Here is a 17,974-nt window from a genome sequence, read left to right as displayed (position 1 = left end):
GTTTGGCATTTGAAATATTAACTTCATTTTTGGAAGTCATATCAAAATATTCATCATTATTCAACTATTGATACATTTTACAGCAATAGTCTATTATATTCATCAGCACTACCCCTCTGCTCCACCTTAATCAGGTTTTGTGATTCTAATATTCTTAACCCATGATAATTCTTTCAACATTACATTTTGTTCTTTGGCCAATCTGTAGAATTTATGTCTCGATCTTTCCATTTCCTAAGCTCTCAAATCACTTTCATACATATTTCAGTTGTACTAAAGGTTGCACTAAAGGTGGAGTCAATGTCATTACATTGACCTATGTAAGTCATTGTTTTCGTTTCCTTGTCCTCCAAATACAATGTTGAAATTTAACTTCCTCACATATAATTTCAGCTCAGTAATGTTGTACCTCATGTTGTATTTGTTTGAAGGAACAAAAGTAAAACCTTTTTTTGAAGATCCCAACAAGATCCTTATTTATATCTATATTGTTATAATTAAATATTTTGAAATACCATCAGCATTAACAATTGGGGGGCTTAAATTAATTCAAGATTTAATTGCATCTCCCCTCTCCCTCCCATATCCAGGTTTCCCCTCGGCAGTTTTTGGGTAAACTGGTGTTCATTATTCACTGGTTCCCCATAACTGTTGCTTCTCTCTTGAAGCCTCGACGAGTGACATGGGGTGAGCACATGATTATGGAGGTAATTCATGGGCTCAAAAAAAATGTTTTCCCTCAGTGGATTATAGTCACATTGTCCAAGTTGCAGTCATCACCCTTTTCAAATACTTCCTTCCAGGAATCCTTAGACCTCCTCTGTTCACTTTTTTTTACTGTTGAACTCAGTTTTATACTGGCAATTGGTTTTATTCTTTTTCATAGCCTGTAGTAATGGATATATTTCCTTTTTTCATGAGCTAATTTCCCTTTTAAAAATTTCTTTGACTTTCTGTCTTTAATAATGGTATGTTTTGTCAGTCTTTTCAAATGGTCTATAGTATTCATTCTTATATTGTGAAAAAAGTAAATCATTAATAATCTTATGCTGTAATTTATTATTGTACAACTCACTGTCATTCAATTTCCATCTATTGTCCTTAATAATCAAGTCAACAAGTTCTAATCCCATTTTATTAAATAATTCTAGCAAATCTCTATGAAGAATTAAGATAATTTGGGTTATTTCCAGTTGCACAGTTCATACCCTTTGCATCTGTCTGGAACTAAATAAAAATACATTGTCCAGTTGCAGTGCACAGTAACATGTAAGCAGTTTCTCTAATTGCTGAATCATAATGTCATTTGTACCTCATTATCACCTTCGGTAACAGTCTCATAGTCCAGGAAATTCACCCAATCAGCCAGTTCATGCATCCAGCTAAAAAAGTCCTTCCTGTAGTCCTTAGATCCTGTTTTAACAGAATCAGCAGCTGTATCTATCTCCTTTTCATCGTCATGCTGTTAATTAACCTTGTCCATAACCCTTCAGCATGTTAGCAGGGTGGTATTTCCCTTGCTTGTTTGTTTGTATCTCACATTTAAATGATGTTGTATTCTGTCACAAGAGGTCTGGCCATAATGGATATCAGAAGGGTTGTATACAATGGAAATTCCATTCTCTCCACTTCCCATCCAGTTTGTACTTAATTCCTTCTGCAAAGTTTGTGTTATTTGTGATAAAAACCCAATTAATGATGGGCTTATGTAGTAATAACACATAAGCATGTATTAATTTGGTTAAGGAAATCCAAAACAGATCAGTCAGGTTCTGGTTACCAGGCATGCTCACATAAATCAGAACCTTTGGTCTCCTGCCTGATTCACTGAGTGTGGGCAGTGCAGAGACATGTAGGCAAAGTTTCCCCTTATGAGTTAGTATCCTGGCAAGAAAATGGACAGTCACTGTCCTTATATGATGAGAATGCTGTGATTAAAAAGGCACTATTTTCTGAAAGAATTGATCACCGAAGTTTCAATTCCCATGTCTTCAGAATAAGGAGAGCATCTGATTTAGCTACCAAGGGTCAATCTGTACAAGTGATAAAATGGGCAGGAAGATGGAAATCAGATGCTTTCCTGAATTACATTAGATGACTTTATTTCATTTCTTTATTGTAAGTCCACAATAGTTGCTTATTATTGGTCATTTCTTCATGTAAAGACAGAATGCACAGCTTCCATCAAGCAAAACGGTTTACATCTTGGTCTTGATCCTAGTCAATGGATAGTGGTATGGAGAAGGTACCCAGGACTAACATGGCTGCAATTACTAACTGCCATTGAGAATTTAATTACCTTTGTCTGCATATCCAGCATATTAATAATTAATTAAGGGGCAACAACTTGTTTGATACCAAAATGCATTCTCCTTGGGCAAATTGTAGTGGATTTAGCTTTATTAAACTGTAAATTTGGATTCAGATATGCAGGTTGTTCTTCCATAACACTGAGGTTGGTTTGGCAATGTACTTCCAAACCTGTTGCCATTGAAATTAACCCATATATTCCTAAACCTTAGAATATCAAGAACAGCCAAACAGATTGGGTTCTTTGTAATTGATCACCCTGATTTGAACAAAGTGGACAGAATTCAGCTGAAGGAACTGGGATAGAACTTGTTCAATTTGCAGTTTCAATTCATGTTCAGGACAATTTTAAATCATTATTTGTTTATTAAAAAAAGGTGGCTATCTTCAACAGCATGAAGAACATGCTGGTGGGTGAGTGCCTCAGTTGCAGTCTCGTTTTCCTCCCTTTTATCCCCCTCTTTAAGGTAATTAATACAATTCGTAAAGGTTGAACATTCTGGCAGGCAGGTGAAGGCATGAATCACGGTGCAGCTGAGGAGGCTCTGTGCTGGCCATCTGGTTGTTTGGACTAGTAAGCCTGTGCAGGCAGAAGGACATCAGCATGATAGCATTTAGGTAAATACACAGTTTGCAGTTATTAATTGTATTTAATGGTTATAAAACCACTGGTTTGCTGAACATACTAAACTAGTTCATTTTGGTGTAAAGAAGATACGTTTGCAATTTATGCCTTAAATGTATATGGTTAAACTTATTTGGTTGGCTGAACTGGTTCTTATGTAATGCAATAAATTGGCACATTGCACTCAAATGCATCTGCTTTCTATATTCATGGGAAGGGAGGTCTTAGTTCACAACTGCATTTAATTTTGGAAATTTGTTTTGGTTTAGTTTGAGCTGTAAATGGAAAACAAATGTATAAAGTATTTCCATTCAGTATTGCACCATGTAATTATAAAACAGTAAGCTAAGAATATTTGTGAAAGAGGGCTGTGGCAATACCTCATCATCTTCTACAATCTATCAATTTATTTATCTCACTCACTCACTCACTCACTCACTCACTCACTCACTCACTCACTCACTCACTCACTCACTCACTCTCTCTCTCTCTATATATATATATATATATATATATATATATATATGTATATATATGGGTTCACTACATATGACCGAAGCCCATTTGACTGTGACCAAATGACTGAAAGTTCATTTGACCGAAAACCCATATGACCGAAAACTCATTTGACCGAAAAACAGCACTGGCAGGTATATGCCCTGTTCCCCACTGTAGTGCGACCCTGGAGTGAGAATATAAAGTTGGGGGTGGGGGAGTGTAGCCCCCCACATTTTGCAACCAGTTTTTACTGATGTTATATGTTTTAATGCATTTTTAATGGATACACATGTATGTAATAGTGCATAAACTGCAATTATGTGGGGGGCTTCACCACCCACACCCCCCAATGTGGAGGACTGTGTCCCCAACACCCCCCCTAACTTTATATTCTCACTCCAGGGTCGCACTACAGCGGGGAACAGGGCATATACCTGCCAGTGCTGTTTTTCGGTCAAATGAGTTTTCGGTCATTTGGTCTCAATTAAATGGGCTTCGGTCATATGAACTTTTGGTCATATGTAGTGAACCTATATATGTATATATATATATATATATATATATATATATATATATATGGGGTATGTTCATTTGATCAAAAGATAAAATATCTAAAAGCTGTTGCTGGCACAAAATATCTAAAACTCAGAATATCAAAACTTGGTTTTTGCCCTTTTTCAATTCTTTTGTGATCCTGGAGTTGATAAGTTGCAGGGGCTTGTGGGATGCATCATCCCAAAGGATGTACGGGAGGGGGGCTTGTCCCGTCCATAAAAATATTTTATTTTTTAATATTATGAGTTTAGATAGTTTAAATCTTAGGTATTGTATGTGTTAGATATTTTGGCACACACACACACACACACACACACACACACACACACACACACACACACACACACACACACACACACACACACACACACACACACACACACACACACACACACACACACACACACACACACACACACACAATAAATAAATAAATAAATGGACTAATTGAACAAAAAGGGATACGTATCTGTACCAGATAAATAAATAAATGGACTAATTGAACAAAGAGGGATACGTATCTGTACCAGCCCCTCATAAAAAATAGATCATACTATCTTAAATAAAATTAAACTTCATTACTGAACACCACAGAAAAAGTAATAAAAATGTTTCTGACAGATTTTGATAATCAACTACATTTTATGTACACCAAAACCAAGCATATTTCATAAGATTTATAGTTCATAAATGTATTCATTCCATGAGGTAACATCAAGGAAAATGTAACAGTTCCAGTTTTGATTTTAAGCACAAAATAGTCTCCTCTTATTTGTATTATTGTGTAATCACTTTTAAAATTTGTTTCATAAATGAAGCAAAGGTATGTGACAGGGATCTCATGTCACGTATTCCTTAGAGAAAACTTGAAATTCAGTGTAAATATTTTATCTTGTAAGGTATCACACATGATTCCCATACTCTAAACATTTAAAATAATACTGAATTTTAAGCACACTAAAGTAGTTTCAGAGGTAACAATGCAAAACAAAGAAAGGAACAATAGTTTGAGCAACAACTCTAAAACATTTATTTTTCTACATCCTGACAAGGTGTTTATTTTCTCTGATAAGAGACCTACAGAAATTTTGCTCAGATCAGAAGAGAACTGATTCCAGTGAGCTGGGAATATCCTGGAAAAGAGGTTCTTACCCTATACTGAGCAATAGACATTAAATAAATAAATCAGTAAGTATCACTATCAGCTCCTGCATAATGTGATTACCATTCTCTGCTAGAGGTACTCCTGCTGTCCTCCTGACATTTAAATTACTGAACATGACACACTACTTCTCCCTAGATCAGGGATCGCTCACTCATATGAGGCCCTCCCTTGGCCACACTGTTTTCTAGATCAGTGTTTAATCAGATAGGGCTTGGGGTCCTCCTTTGAAGTGGAGTTTGCAGTGACTATTGAGTTATGATAATGTTTATAAAGGAATTTAGTACTCTTTCAGTTATGTCCCTATCTGTGGTGTTGAAAAAGTAACTGCAGCCCTGGAAGTAATGGTACCTGGTGGATGTATATGACTTGACCTATGACTTATCCGCTTATCTATGTACTTCTGTCTTATCTTCCCCAAGTCATCCACAAAGTCTATAAATTCTGAGATCACATGACCATTTTCTTAGAAAGCCTCAGAAGGGCTATCTAATGTTTTACTCTGTCATTAACACCAGTGCAACCTACCAGAAATACAATAGTTCCTTAATCAGATCTTGAGCATCCTTGCAAATGCATTTTCTTCTGCTTATACTTGCACATCCCCAAAAATATATGCATCTGCAGTTCCTTTCATGCCCTTCTTATAGTAATTTATTTTATTTAGCCTGGCAGCATGGAAGACTTTCTCAATGATACTTGAGTGGTGATTGTGTCAAAAGCCTTGGGTAGATCAAGACAGGCAGTATGCACTGTCTTACCTTCATCCAGGGCTTTGGTGACTTTCTCAAAGAAATCTACTAGGTTTAATAAGCCTTATCTACCCTTAATAAAGCCAGACTGGGTCAGGTCTAGATTTTGAAGGTTTTCTTTGTCCTTGTTGATAAGGTTTCTCCCTTTTTTATTTCTCAAGTCTTTTGGGTTTCTAATACCATGACTGGAATGGACCCAATTCCTAAGTCAAAGTACGATTAAAGTTCATGAAATTAGTATTGTTTCACTCTTTGATGTCAACCAGTAGTGCTTTTTGCAGCACCCGCAATGTGGCCAGTAATGACTCCTGCAGTTCATATAGAGTTACATGTATTGGTAGCATATCTAAATAAGATGTTAGACTCTTGTTTTATAAGACCCATTGCTCCTACTACAACTGGAAGTATTTGGGCATCTTTCTTCCATGTTGCTCTCATTTCTGCCTGCAGATCCTGATATTTTATGACTTTGTGCCTCTCTGTGCACAAGACACCCTAGTCACTGGGTGTGGCGATTTCAATGATCAATGCTACTCTTCTCTTCTTTTCCTGGACCGCTATGTCTGGTTTTCTAGCGTCTATCTTTTTGAAATTTTGGTAATGGATGATCCCAAGTGATGTAGACTTATTCATTTTCTATGCTGCTTTGTGGCTCATGTTTCCAGTGCTTTTCAGCCACTTCAAAACCATAATGTTTGCACAATCCCCAGTGTGACAGTCTTGCCATGTTATTGCGCCTTTCAGTATACAGTCCTTCTGCCATTAGTATGTCACAACCAGCAATGAGATGTGCGACTGTTTCCAGTTCGGTTTTACAAAACCCACATTTTTCTGTTTCTCCCACATGTTCAATGGACTTTGTAAATCAGTGTGTATGTAGCCCACTGTCTTGTGCAGCCAGTATTAACCTTTCATTTCTTGATGTGAATTCACCTCTCCTTAACCATTCCTGTGTTCATTCCTGATCAACATGAGGTTCTTCCAGAAGTTTTTTATGCTTGCAACTATATTTATGCATTTTCCATGTTTTTTGCCTTTTTATCTGATCCTTCACCTTATATTCTTTCTTTTGTTTTTTGGGACATTCAGTTGCTGCCTGATTTTTATCTACTTTTCGTTTGATTTCCATTCCTGCTTGATGCCAATATGCTTCTGCTAGATTAAGCAGAGAAGTCATCTTAGATTTATTCTCCTCATGTTTCAAAACTTTCACTATATTTGGGTCTTGTGAGGTCAGTAGATATGTGTGGAGTCCCATGATTGCAGATCTATACATGTAATCAGTTTCAAGGAGGCCCATCCTTTCTTCTGAACAGAGAATATATAATCTTGGTATGCTCTGATTTTTATAGATCATTTGATGAGCATGAAGCATCCTTCTTATTTTAATATCTAATCTATCCAACACGTTTTGAGGCCACTCAATCACTCCAAAACTATAAGTTAGGACAGGAAGAGCAAATTGGTTTACTGCTTGGATTTTGTTTCTAGATTTCAGTGCTGTTTTCAGGATTAATTCAAGTCTACTAAAATATTCCTTACTACGTTTTACTTCCAGTTGTTCGTGTTTTATTGCTGATCCTTCATCAGTTCCCAAGTATTTATACACTCCCTCTTGCTCAAGTTCTTTTATATCACATTCTTGTCCCAAACTGATGTTTTCCTGGTTCTGCAGTTGTCCTGCTTTAAAGGTTGCTTTTGCACATTTATCGAGGCTAAATGACATTTTAATATCATCTGAAAAAGTTTTGACAACGTGCAGCTGTGCTTTCAGTTCCTCATCTGATGAGCTATATAGTTTTAAATCATCGACAAACAGAAGATGAGAAGTCTTTAAACTTCATTGTTTTTTAGCAGCCAAATTGTAGCCATGGCCTAAGCTGTTAAGTAAACAGCTTAATGGGTTAAGGGCAAGGCAGAACAGAAATGGTGGCAGAAAGTCACCCTGGAATATCCCCCTTTCAATTTTTATCCCTGGGATAATAATTTGTCCTTTATCATGGTTTAATTGTAAAGTGGTCTGCCATTGTTTCATGGTCACTGTAACATAGTCGATCAGAGTAGGATGTATCTTGTACATTTTTAAGCACTCTTTTATCCATGAATGCGGGATACTATCAAATGCTTTTTTGTAGTCAGTCCATGCCATACTTAGATTCTTCCCCTTTTTACAGTTCTCCACTATGACTTCAACAAAAATGATCCTTACTTTCTTTTATTGCCCTTTTGTTCTACTGCCATAATTGAGTTTTCTTCTAAATGACTATAAACTTTTTCAGCATCAATTCCTGTATATAGTTTGTACATCGTCGGAAGGCAGGTTATTGGTCTATAATTTTTGGGGTAGCTTGCAGGTTCACTCTTAAGTAGGAACATTGTTTTACCTGTTGTTAGCCAGACTGGTGTCTGTTCAGGGTGCACATATAAATAGTTCTTACTCATGGCTAGATCTTCATGCAAAGATGTTAATACTTTTAACCAAAAGTTAGGTACTGCATCTGGGCCTGGGGTTTTCCAATTAGAGGCTTTTCTTAACTTTGTTTCAATCTCTCTGTTACTTCATCCCATTTTATATCCTGTACATTTATACTTCTTATTCTTTCTTTTACTTCTTTTATCCATTTAGCATCTTTGTTGTGTTCCACAGGATCTTCATAGATACTTTTCCAAAATGCATATATTTCTTTTTTTGTTGGTGGTCTTCAATTTCTTTTACCTTGTTTCCCAATTATCTATAAAACTTTTTTGGGTCATCACTAAATTGCTTATTTTGTACTTTTCCTTTATATTTGTCTCTGTAGCTTCTAAGTTGTTTTGCCTGTGCCGAAATTTTTAATTCATTATTTGTGATAGTGCATGATAGATCCTGGTCTGTTCTAATACTGTGCACTGCTTTTATCGCACCTATCTTTCTTAGTATTTTTGTTGATCTATTCCCTATTCTATAGTCTTCTAACAGTGATACTTCTAGTCTTAATTGCTTTATATTTTTCTCTATTCGATACTTCCATGAAGGTATTTGATTTCTCCCCTTCCGTTGCCTCACTAACCAGTTCTCTTGTGGAAGAACTTTATCAGTTATTAATTTAGCTGCACAGTAATATATCCTGTTTACTTCTGTTATATTGTATGGCTCTCTATGGACAGTCCTAATTACTGTGTTCATTTGTTTTATTGACCTTCTGCAGTCTATTTCTTTCACTTATTTTAATATATCTATGCCCATTAAATCAATCAACTCTTCCCTTAGTTCATTTTCTGCCAGACTGAGGGTACATCCTTTGTTTTCCACTTCCTGTGGGCATTCTATAGAAAGTTCTATAGTATCTTCCTGTGGCACCTTATCTTCAGTTTCATCCTGTGCCATCCATTGCATTGTCATATGGGAACTTACTGGCCTATCACTCCTCACCATTGAGTGCATCAGAGTTTCCACAGTCTCCTGTTCCTTCCTTTGCTGTCTAGCCTTAAGTGAACGTTTATACTGGTTTCCTGTGGAAGGCTCCAAAATATCTTGATATGGCAACTGGACAATTGCTTCCTGTTCCACTGGTTTCTCCTTACTTTGGATATCCATTGCTCTATCCTGTTGTGGTGCTTTCTGCATTAGATTTTCTGCACTGAATCCTTCACTTTGCAGGTGCTCCATAACCTCAATTTCTATTTCTTTAACTTCCTCATTACTAATCTCCTTTTCTACTTTTCCTCTTTGTCTTCTTATTTTTTGTATTGTAAAGTTTTCCATGTCCAGATTCCTTTGCATGTATTTCTCTTTAAATCTCTTTGGTGCTGCTCTTTTTGTATTGGTTAGTTTTTCTTTCTCCTTGTCATAAATATTACACCATATTAAATCTCTTTTTCTTTCCCATGTCCATATTTCTTCTTCAGATGTCTCCTGATCTTCCTGCTTCTCCTTACTTTGGGGAATCACTCCATCATGCTGTGATGCAGTCTGTGTTAGACTTTCTACATTAAATCCTTCACTCCGCGGACACTCCATAACTTCAACTTCTATTTCCTTAACTTCTACTTTACTAATCTTCTTTTCCACATTCCATCTTTGTGATACTAATTTTTTTATTGTGAAATTTTCCATGTCTGGATGCCTTTGCCTGTATTTCTCTTTGAATATCTTTATGCCTGCTTTCTCTATATTAGTTAACTTGACTTTCTCCTTTGCATAAATATTGCACCATATCAAATCTCTCTTTCTTTCCCATGTCCATATTTCTTTTTTATACTTTTCAAAAATGTCTTGGTTTTGTTGTTTACATTTTTGCACTTCCTCGGAAGCTTCTTTTACCAAACAGATCAAAGTTTCTTGATCTATATACTGTTTTTCAAAAATCTGTTGTATTAATGAACACAACTTTTTATTTAAAGATTGACAGTTTTTCCTGTGAAAGATTTTTTCTTTCCTCTAATTTATTTATCTCTTAATTTCTTTGTATATCCTCTGTCTGGTAATTCTGGGCTTTTTGCATAATAGTAACAATACATAATTTCTTTCTTATCCTCAATAGTCTACTCTATCATCTTTATGGATCTTCTTTGGCATATCATTTTTTTTATTTTTGTGGACTGCTACTTCTTTCTACAATGGTGTGTGGGGGGCGGGGGGCATCTTTCCCTTGGGCCTGGTCTGGCCCCACTGTAGGAATGTTTCCAGATTTTTGAGGATTCTACACTGTCATTTTTTTCGAGTCCAGGCATCATTGTGCCTACCAGGATTGGGCACTTTTTTATCCTGGGACTTGTGCATCCAGCTATCTTTTTTATTTTTGACTTACTTCTGTCTATGATATATGCTATATAAATACAGTCTGTATATCAGTGTTGCCTTGGTGAAATTTTTTGAAAAACAAGGTCCACCTTGTGAAGGTACTCACCAAGACTTGAGGATGAATTCAACTTCAGCACTATTAGTTTCCTTTGCTTGCTGACTTTTCATTTCTCCATTAGGACCCCTGTCATCTCTGCATTAGGAGATGGTCCATGATTGTTCTTTCCATGGCCTTGCAGATAAGGCTGGTTAGACATATGGGTCTGTAGTTTCCAGGGTCAGTTGATGGCCCCCCTTTGTGCAAGGGGATTGCTGTTGCTGTTCTCCAGTCTGTTGGAAGAAAGCCAGTTCTCAGGCTATGGTTAAAGAGAACGCCAAGTGGGACTACTAGGTCTTGTTTTAGAGTATTTAATAATCAACCTGGGATGTTATCTGGTCCCATTTAGGCTGTGTTTTGGCCTTGGAGAGCACAGATATGGCCTGATCTCTAGAGATACTAGGCAGAGGACTGGTATTGGGTATGCTTTGGCATATGGCTGGCGGGGGCAGGGAGTGAAGATTGCACCAAATCTGTCAGGTAGCAGGTTGGCAATTTCCTCCAGTACAGTATGAGTGGTACCATCTACTACCAGTTCTGCACATAGCTGGGCATTCCCTTTTAGATTTTGCAACAATATAAACCACAACTGGAACGAATAAGTAAAAGAGGTCTGGTGCAGGCTAGGGCGACTCCCCACACAGGGACATAAACTGAATTGCGAAAAAAACTTCCACAAGTTACATCCACAGATTTTATTATGAAAAATTCTTCCACCAGTTACATCCACAGGTTAAGCGCTTTCAACTGCATAAATCACAGTCTTCATCAGAACCAGATAACTTGATAATTGTCCTGTTTATATATTAATTAGTTGAAAAAAGGCGCCAATTTAATTAAAGCAATAGCTCTCCATTATATTATAATATATATTTATAAAATATTTAATAAAATATATATATCAACTCATCCAAGTCACTGAATCAAATAAAAAACTTGATATATACAATTATAAGTATTGTGCATTATACTAGTTACATAACAATATATACATATTACATATGAACCATAATTTAAAAACCTGAAAAATTAAATTAATTAAAATTAAAATTACAATACAAACCATTCCATTACTACCATGAATATATATCTGCCATAAAATATACTACTTAATCTAATATTAAAAAAGGTTTTATACTAACGCTATCGTTGATACCAGGTAATCTAGTGGCATCAGTATATATTTGCCACTTACTTTCTTTCAACGCTAAGGACATTTTCCAGTCCCCTCCATATAAAAAACTAGTAACCTGGTCAATTATTGCAAATTTAAATAAATGCTTCCCACCTTTCTCTTGCATATGCCTATATAAAGCATTATTCCTATCCTGTACTTGTATTTTATAATAATGTTCATAGATACGTTTTTTCAATTGCCTCTCTGTTTTACCTATGTAAAATGCAGGGCAGGCAGAACAGGTGGCAAGATATACCACCTGTTTGGTGTTACAATTACCTGCCCTACACCTCACAAAGGTATTGTTAATATCTGTCAATCTGATGAATGCAACTTCATTAATACGACTACATTGTTTACATGTTCCACATTTTTTAGTAGTAGTTTCTTTAGTATTTTTTTCTGTTCCATAGCTATCAGCCCTTTCTAATAATCTTTTAAGATTAGGAGCTGTTTTATACACAAAAGTTGGATAACTTCCTAATTTTGTACCTATATGGTTAGAGGTCGCTATCAAATCCCAATGTCTGCATACTATATCCTTTATATAATTTACATACGGTGTGTGCATTAAAACACACACCCTATTGTAGACAGCATCCCTAGATTCATCTTCCAATTTAACCAGATTTTGATTAAATTTACCCATCAAAGGTATATATTTTTTACCCCACTGTTTGGAGACATAATTTATTGTGTCCTTTAACATTCTCACAGGATATCCCCTATCTTCAAACATCCTATAAATCCCCTGCAATTCAACATCCATAACTTCCCTTGTGGATGACATACGTGCCGCTCTAATACATTGCCCTTTAACAACATTTTTAAAAATATATGAAGGATGATTACTATTAAACTGAATGTAATCATTTGAGAAAGTTGTTTTCCTATATATCCTTGATGTAAAACCTTCATCCGTATGGCTTATAAATGTGTCTAAATAAGCAATTCCTTGGCTACTTAAATTATGTGTAAACTTTAAAAATTGTGTGGTACTGTTTATATACTCCATAAATTCTCCTATTGTCTCCTTATTACCCTTCCATAATATAAATAAATCATCTAGATATCTAGCATAAAATGCTATACCTGTGTAAAACTTACTTTTAAACAAAAATTCTGATTCCCATTCCAACATTACAAGGTTGGCAAAAATGGGGGCACAAGACGCCCCCATAGCAACACCCTTGCTCTGCCTAAAGTATTCTCCTTGGAATGTAATATAATTATAGTCAAGTACTAAAGCCATCATGTCCATTATTAAGTTGATTCTATCCCAACTTAAATCTGAAAATTTTCTCAGACTGTTACAGAAATATTCTAGTCCGATATCCTTTGGTATACTTGAAAATAAGTCTATAACGTCTATTGTCAAATAAGTCAGACCTACGTTCCACAAATCAGGTGTACGTTTACCTAAAAAGTTCCAAGAATCTATCATTAAATGTGGGATATGCCTATACACGTGTTTGGTCCATCTATCAATAACCACCCCTATATTAAATGTTTTAGACTTAGAACCCGATATAATAGGTCTAAATGGGGGGGTTTCTATAGATTTATAGACCTTAGGTATACCAATAATTTTGGCCAAAATAGGGTAATCAATTTTCATAAACATGTATATTTCATTTGAAATTCTGTCATCCAATAAATATTCTTCTAAGGCCAGATCAATTCTTTTATATCCAATGTTTATTTGATTAATAGAAACTTCCTCATAATTGCCAGACTCATGCAATATGTTGCATATTTGCATATTGTAATCCAACATATAATAAACTACAATGCCTCCCCCCTTATCGGGCTTCATAATTCTTATGTCATTATTATGTATCAACTGATTCAGACAATTCCGTTCATTTACTGTTAAATTATCTTGATATATATTATTGTATGAATTGTCTTTTTTATTCCTAATTATTTTGTTAAACCAATATATATCTTTGCATACCATTTTTTCAAATTGTGCTACTTGCAAATTTGATACTGGGACATATGAACTTTTTTCCTGAGTTCATTATTCCTAATTATACCTTTATTAATGTCACTTTGTCCAAATTGTAATGCTAAATTCAGCCTTCTGCAGTAAAATTTAATCTCCTTAATGGTGTCCACTAAATTAATACCTGTTGTGGGAACAAATTTCATACCTTTACTTAACAGTTGAACCAGTACCTTACTAATATCTAAATCTGTGTAATTAAACACATTGAAACCATTGTGTGTGCGTAATATATGAGTAACATCCTCTTTACAATTAATAACTTCAACTTCTACATCCAAAACATTTCTTTGTTGAATACCATCATCATTCTGTAACTCAACTAACTGTTGTGTGGTATTAATATTGAGGGGGTTGGGTAACAAATCTAACTCCTTATTCTGGTTGTCATTTATCTTACTACTTTGTTCCACTGATTGCACTGCCTCTTGGGGGCTGGAAAAAATCTTCCCCCTTGAAAATTCTCTTCTCTTTCCACACTTGTTAATCTATTTCTATTACTCATATATCTCTCCTTTCGTGTGTTGCTTCTATCCTGTGGCCACACATAAGCTCTATCATTCTGATATGCTTCTATATCTCATTGGATCTTTCTATTTTTCCTATGATAGATACTATTTGCTTTATTTTCAGCTAATGTGAATTGCTTATTATATAATTCCTTCCATGTTTCAAATTCCATATGCCTAACTATATTGTCATTCAAGCCTTCCACCTCACTAACTAAAGTGGTCAGCTTTTCATCATTTAATTTGATAAGTAATTCCATATATGAAAATCCAAAACCATCAAATAAATTATTAAATTCATTAATAACTACCGCTTTATAATCAAGACCCAATGGTAGTTTGAAAAACCTCAATCCCTTAGGTACCACCTTAATTTTAAGGCATTTGGACAAATATGCATTATCAGTTTTTGCATTCTTAATTTGTAGCAATTTCTTACCCAAAGAAAAAATCATTTCTTTCAAAGATTCATTGGTATAACTAACATGCCTCCCTTCAATATAGTTACTTTCCCCCACATTTTCAAAATCAAATTCATCACATAAAAATACATCCATCATATCACCATTATGGTGTATCACTTTCTTAGAATTCAAATATACATGTCCAGAATGTCTTTTTGTTTTACTTTCATAGCGTGGGCTAAAAATAGTCTTATTAACAACAGTACTTTTTGTATTTCCTTTAACTGTCCTTGCGTGATTCAAATATGTTTTTATAGCCTGACGATTCTTTGGTCTAGCCCCAATTACACATGTAATTGTAACACCAAACAGGTGGTATATCTTGCCACCTGTTCTGCCTGCCCTGCATTTTACATAGGTAAAACAGAGAGGCAATTGAAAAAACGTATCTATGAACATTATTATAAAATACAAGTACAGGATAGGAATAATGCTTTATATAGGCATATGCAAGAGAAAGGTGGGGAGCATTTATTTAAATTTGCAATAATTGACCAGGTTACTAGTTTTTTATATGGAGGGGACTGGAAAATGTCCTTAGCGTTGAAAGAAAGTAAGTGGCAAATATATACTGATGCCACTAGATTACCTGGTATCAACGATAGCATTAGTATAAAACCTTTTTTAATATTAGGTTAAGTAGTATATTTTATGGTAGATATATATTTATGGTAGTAATGGAATGGTTTGTATTGTAATTTTAATTTTAATTAATTTAATTTTTCAGGTTTTTAAATTATGGTTGATATGTAATATGTATATATTTTTATGTTACTAGTATAATGCACAATACTTATAATTGTATATATCAAGTTTTTTATTTGATTCAGTGACTTGGATGAGTTGATATATATATTTTATTAAATATTTTATAAATATATATTATAATATAATGGAGAGCTATTGCTTTAATTAAATTGGCGCCTTTTTTCAACTAATTAATATATAAACAGGACAATTATCAAGTTATCTGGTTCTGATGAAGACTGTGATTTATGCAGTTGAAAGCGCTTAACCTGTGGATGTAACTGGTGGAAGAATTTTTCGTAATAAAATCTGGGGATGTAACTTGTAGAAGTTTTTTTCGCAATTCAGTTTATTGTTCGAGCTGTGTGGGGAGTCGCCCTAGCCTCCACCAGACCTCTTTTCCTTATTCATTCCTTTTAGATTTTGGACGTAGTTAAAGTATGCTTTAATGATTATCCTTATCTAGGGATGCTATTTTTGCTTCATAATTAGCATTAGAGGACTTTACATGTTTTCTGATTGTTTGTTCAAGCTGTGGAGGGAATTTTCCCCTGCCGCGTCAGTTCCTTGTTGTTCTTAGACATCAGTTTCTTCCTGTTGTTATATAACCTGTTTATACCTAAAGTCAACCAGGGTGGCTTGTTTTTTTTTGGGAGGAACTAGTTTTAATCCGTTCAGGTACAGCCGAGTCTATACAGTTGCTTGAGTGCTTTCAGTCACTACAATCACTTGTGAACTTAAACATCCCTTTGAATAAAACCTTTAAATAAACCATGTTGCAATGCTATCTTGTGGCTCAATAAGTATTACAATTGAAATACATTTAAAGATGTATTAAAATACAAAGCCTTCATACAATCACTAACACCAAAATTGGCAGTCTTATAAATAGAAAAACTTCTAACTCACAAAGCCATAATATATCATTAACTAAATATGTAAAACACTCATAAATATAAAAGGATGAATGAGCACCTATTCCCAGTCAATACTAATGCTCCATACAAAATGGTTTAACACTATATATGCATCCTTTTCATCAATCATAAACTGTTGATAGATACTCTGTCATTAACAACTGGTTCATTAGTGGCATCTAGCAACATCTGCCAGTGCAATTCCCATTTTTCTATGTATACAGACCAGTTACCTCCTCTGTCAAACTGAGGAACTTTTTCAAAATAAAAAAGACACATTTCTTAAAATTCTGACACTTCTCAGAATGTTTAAGGCATTATTAGAATCCCCATTAGTAATCATGTACACATGTTGGTAAATTCTTGTTTTAATTGCCTTCTCCATTTTAACAAATAAACCACTCCTCTAGTATTACAATTAAATCTCCCATTGGGATGAACAGATTTAAGAAATTCTCTATAGTGAAGCTGACCCCTTCAAAAATATACCCGCATTGGGCACATGCCCCACATTTAAACATTCCTTTCACTGCTAGGTTTTCCTTGCACATCCTACAACTACCCTTTTCAAAAATATTAATTGAAATTAGCCCCCATTTTAAATACCATGATAGGATGTTCACCCAAAATAGTGTTAACACCGTGGGGTTTTATAAAGTTGTGCCAATTCCTTTCTAGAATACCCTTGACATCTTCTGTGGCACAGCTAAATCCACAAACAATAGCCCGAGGGAGTAGATTAATCCCTTTTTTTTCTAAATTCACCCTCTCATCTACCTCACCAGTGGTACCTTTAAAATCTCCAAGCCCATTCCTCAACACAGGTTTTTAATGAAGGGGTCTGTCCTTAATCACCTCCTCCTTTATATTATTAATAAAATCAATGAGATAATGTCTATCCTAAACATTTTCCTTAAAGCTTTGACTTCGTCATGAAAATTCGTCTTGTCTGTGGTGAGTCATGATACCCTAATAAATTTACTTTTTACCACATTTCCCTTCAGCCAAAGAGGATGGTAGCAGTTGTAAATCAGTAAAATGTTAGAGTAAGTTTTCTTCCTGTAACACAGTAGACGGAAAGCTGTTGACCTCAAGATTTTTACCAATTTTAACATCCAAAAAATTTCATTGAAGTTATGTTGACTTTTAAAAAACAGGGATGAAGTTATACCATTGATATAATTCAAAAATTCAGCAATCTTCTTTGGGTCACCAACCCACAAAATAAAAATGCCATCTAAAAAACTTAAGTAAATCTCACTAGGATTAGCAAAACAAAATAATGTTGCCAAAAAACAGGGCCACCGAAGCTCCCATAGCCTCCCTGAATTTTTGCATTCAAAAAAGACGAGATTATTCTCCAATACAAT

General features: G+C 35.0%; 1 protein-coding gene across 1 annotated transcript in view; it reads left to right on the top strand.

Moving 5' to 3' along the window:
* The window catches only part of HSD17B3 (hydroxysteroid 17-beta dehydrogenase 3), a 636,754-nt gene that overhangs the window by 182,250 nt on the left and 436,530 nt on the right, over positions 1-17,974 (top strand). The window contains exon 6 of the mRNA XM_044058972.1: positions 13,195-13,198. Coding sequence (XP_043914907.1) covers positions 13,195-13,198 — 4 coding nt within the window. The remainder of the gene's footprint in view (positions 1-13,194; positions 13,199-17,974) is intronic.

Source organism: Protopterus annectens, chromosome 17.part0, assembly GCF_019279795.1.
Source record: "Protopterus annectens isolate FY-2018-M chromosome 17.part0, PAN1.0, whole genome shotgun sequence".
NCBI classification, from domain to species: Eukaryota; Metazoa; Chordata; order Ceratodontiformes; family Protopteridae; genus Protopterus; species Protopterus annectens.
The sequence above is the reverse complement of the archived record's forward strand: the minus strand, read 5'-3'. Positions and strand labels throughout refer to the sequence as shown.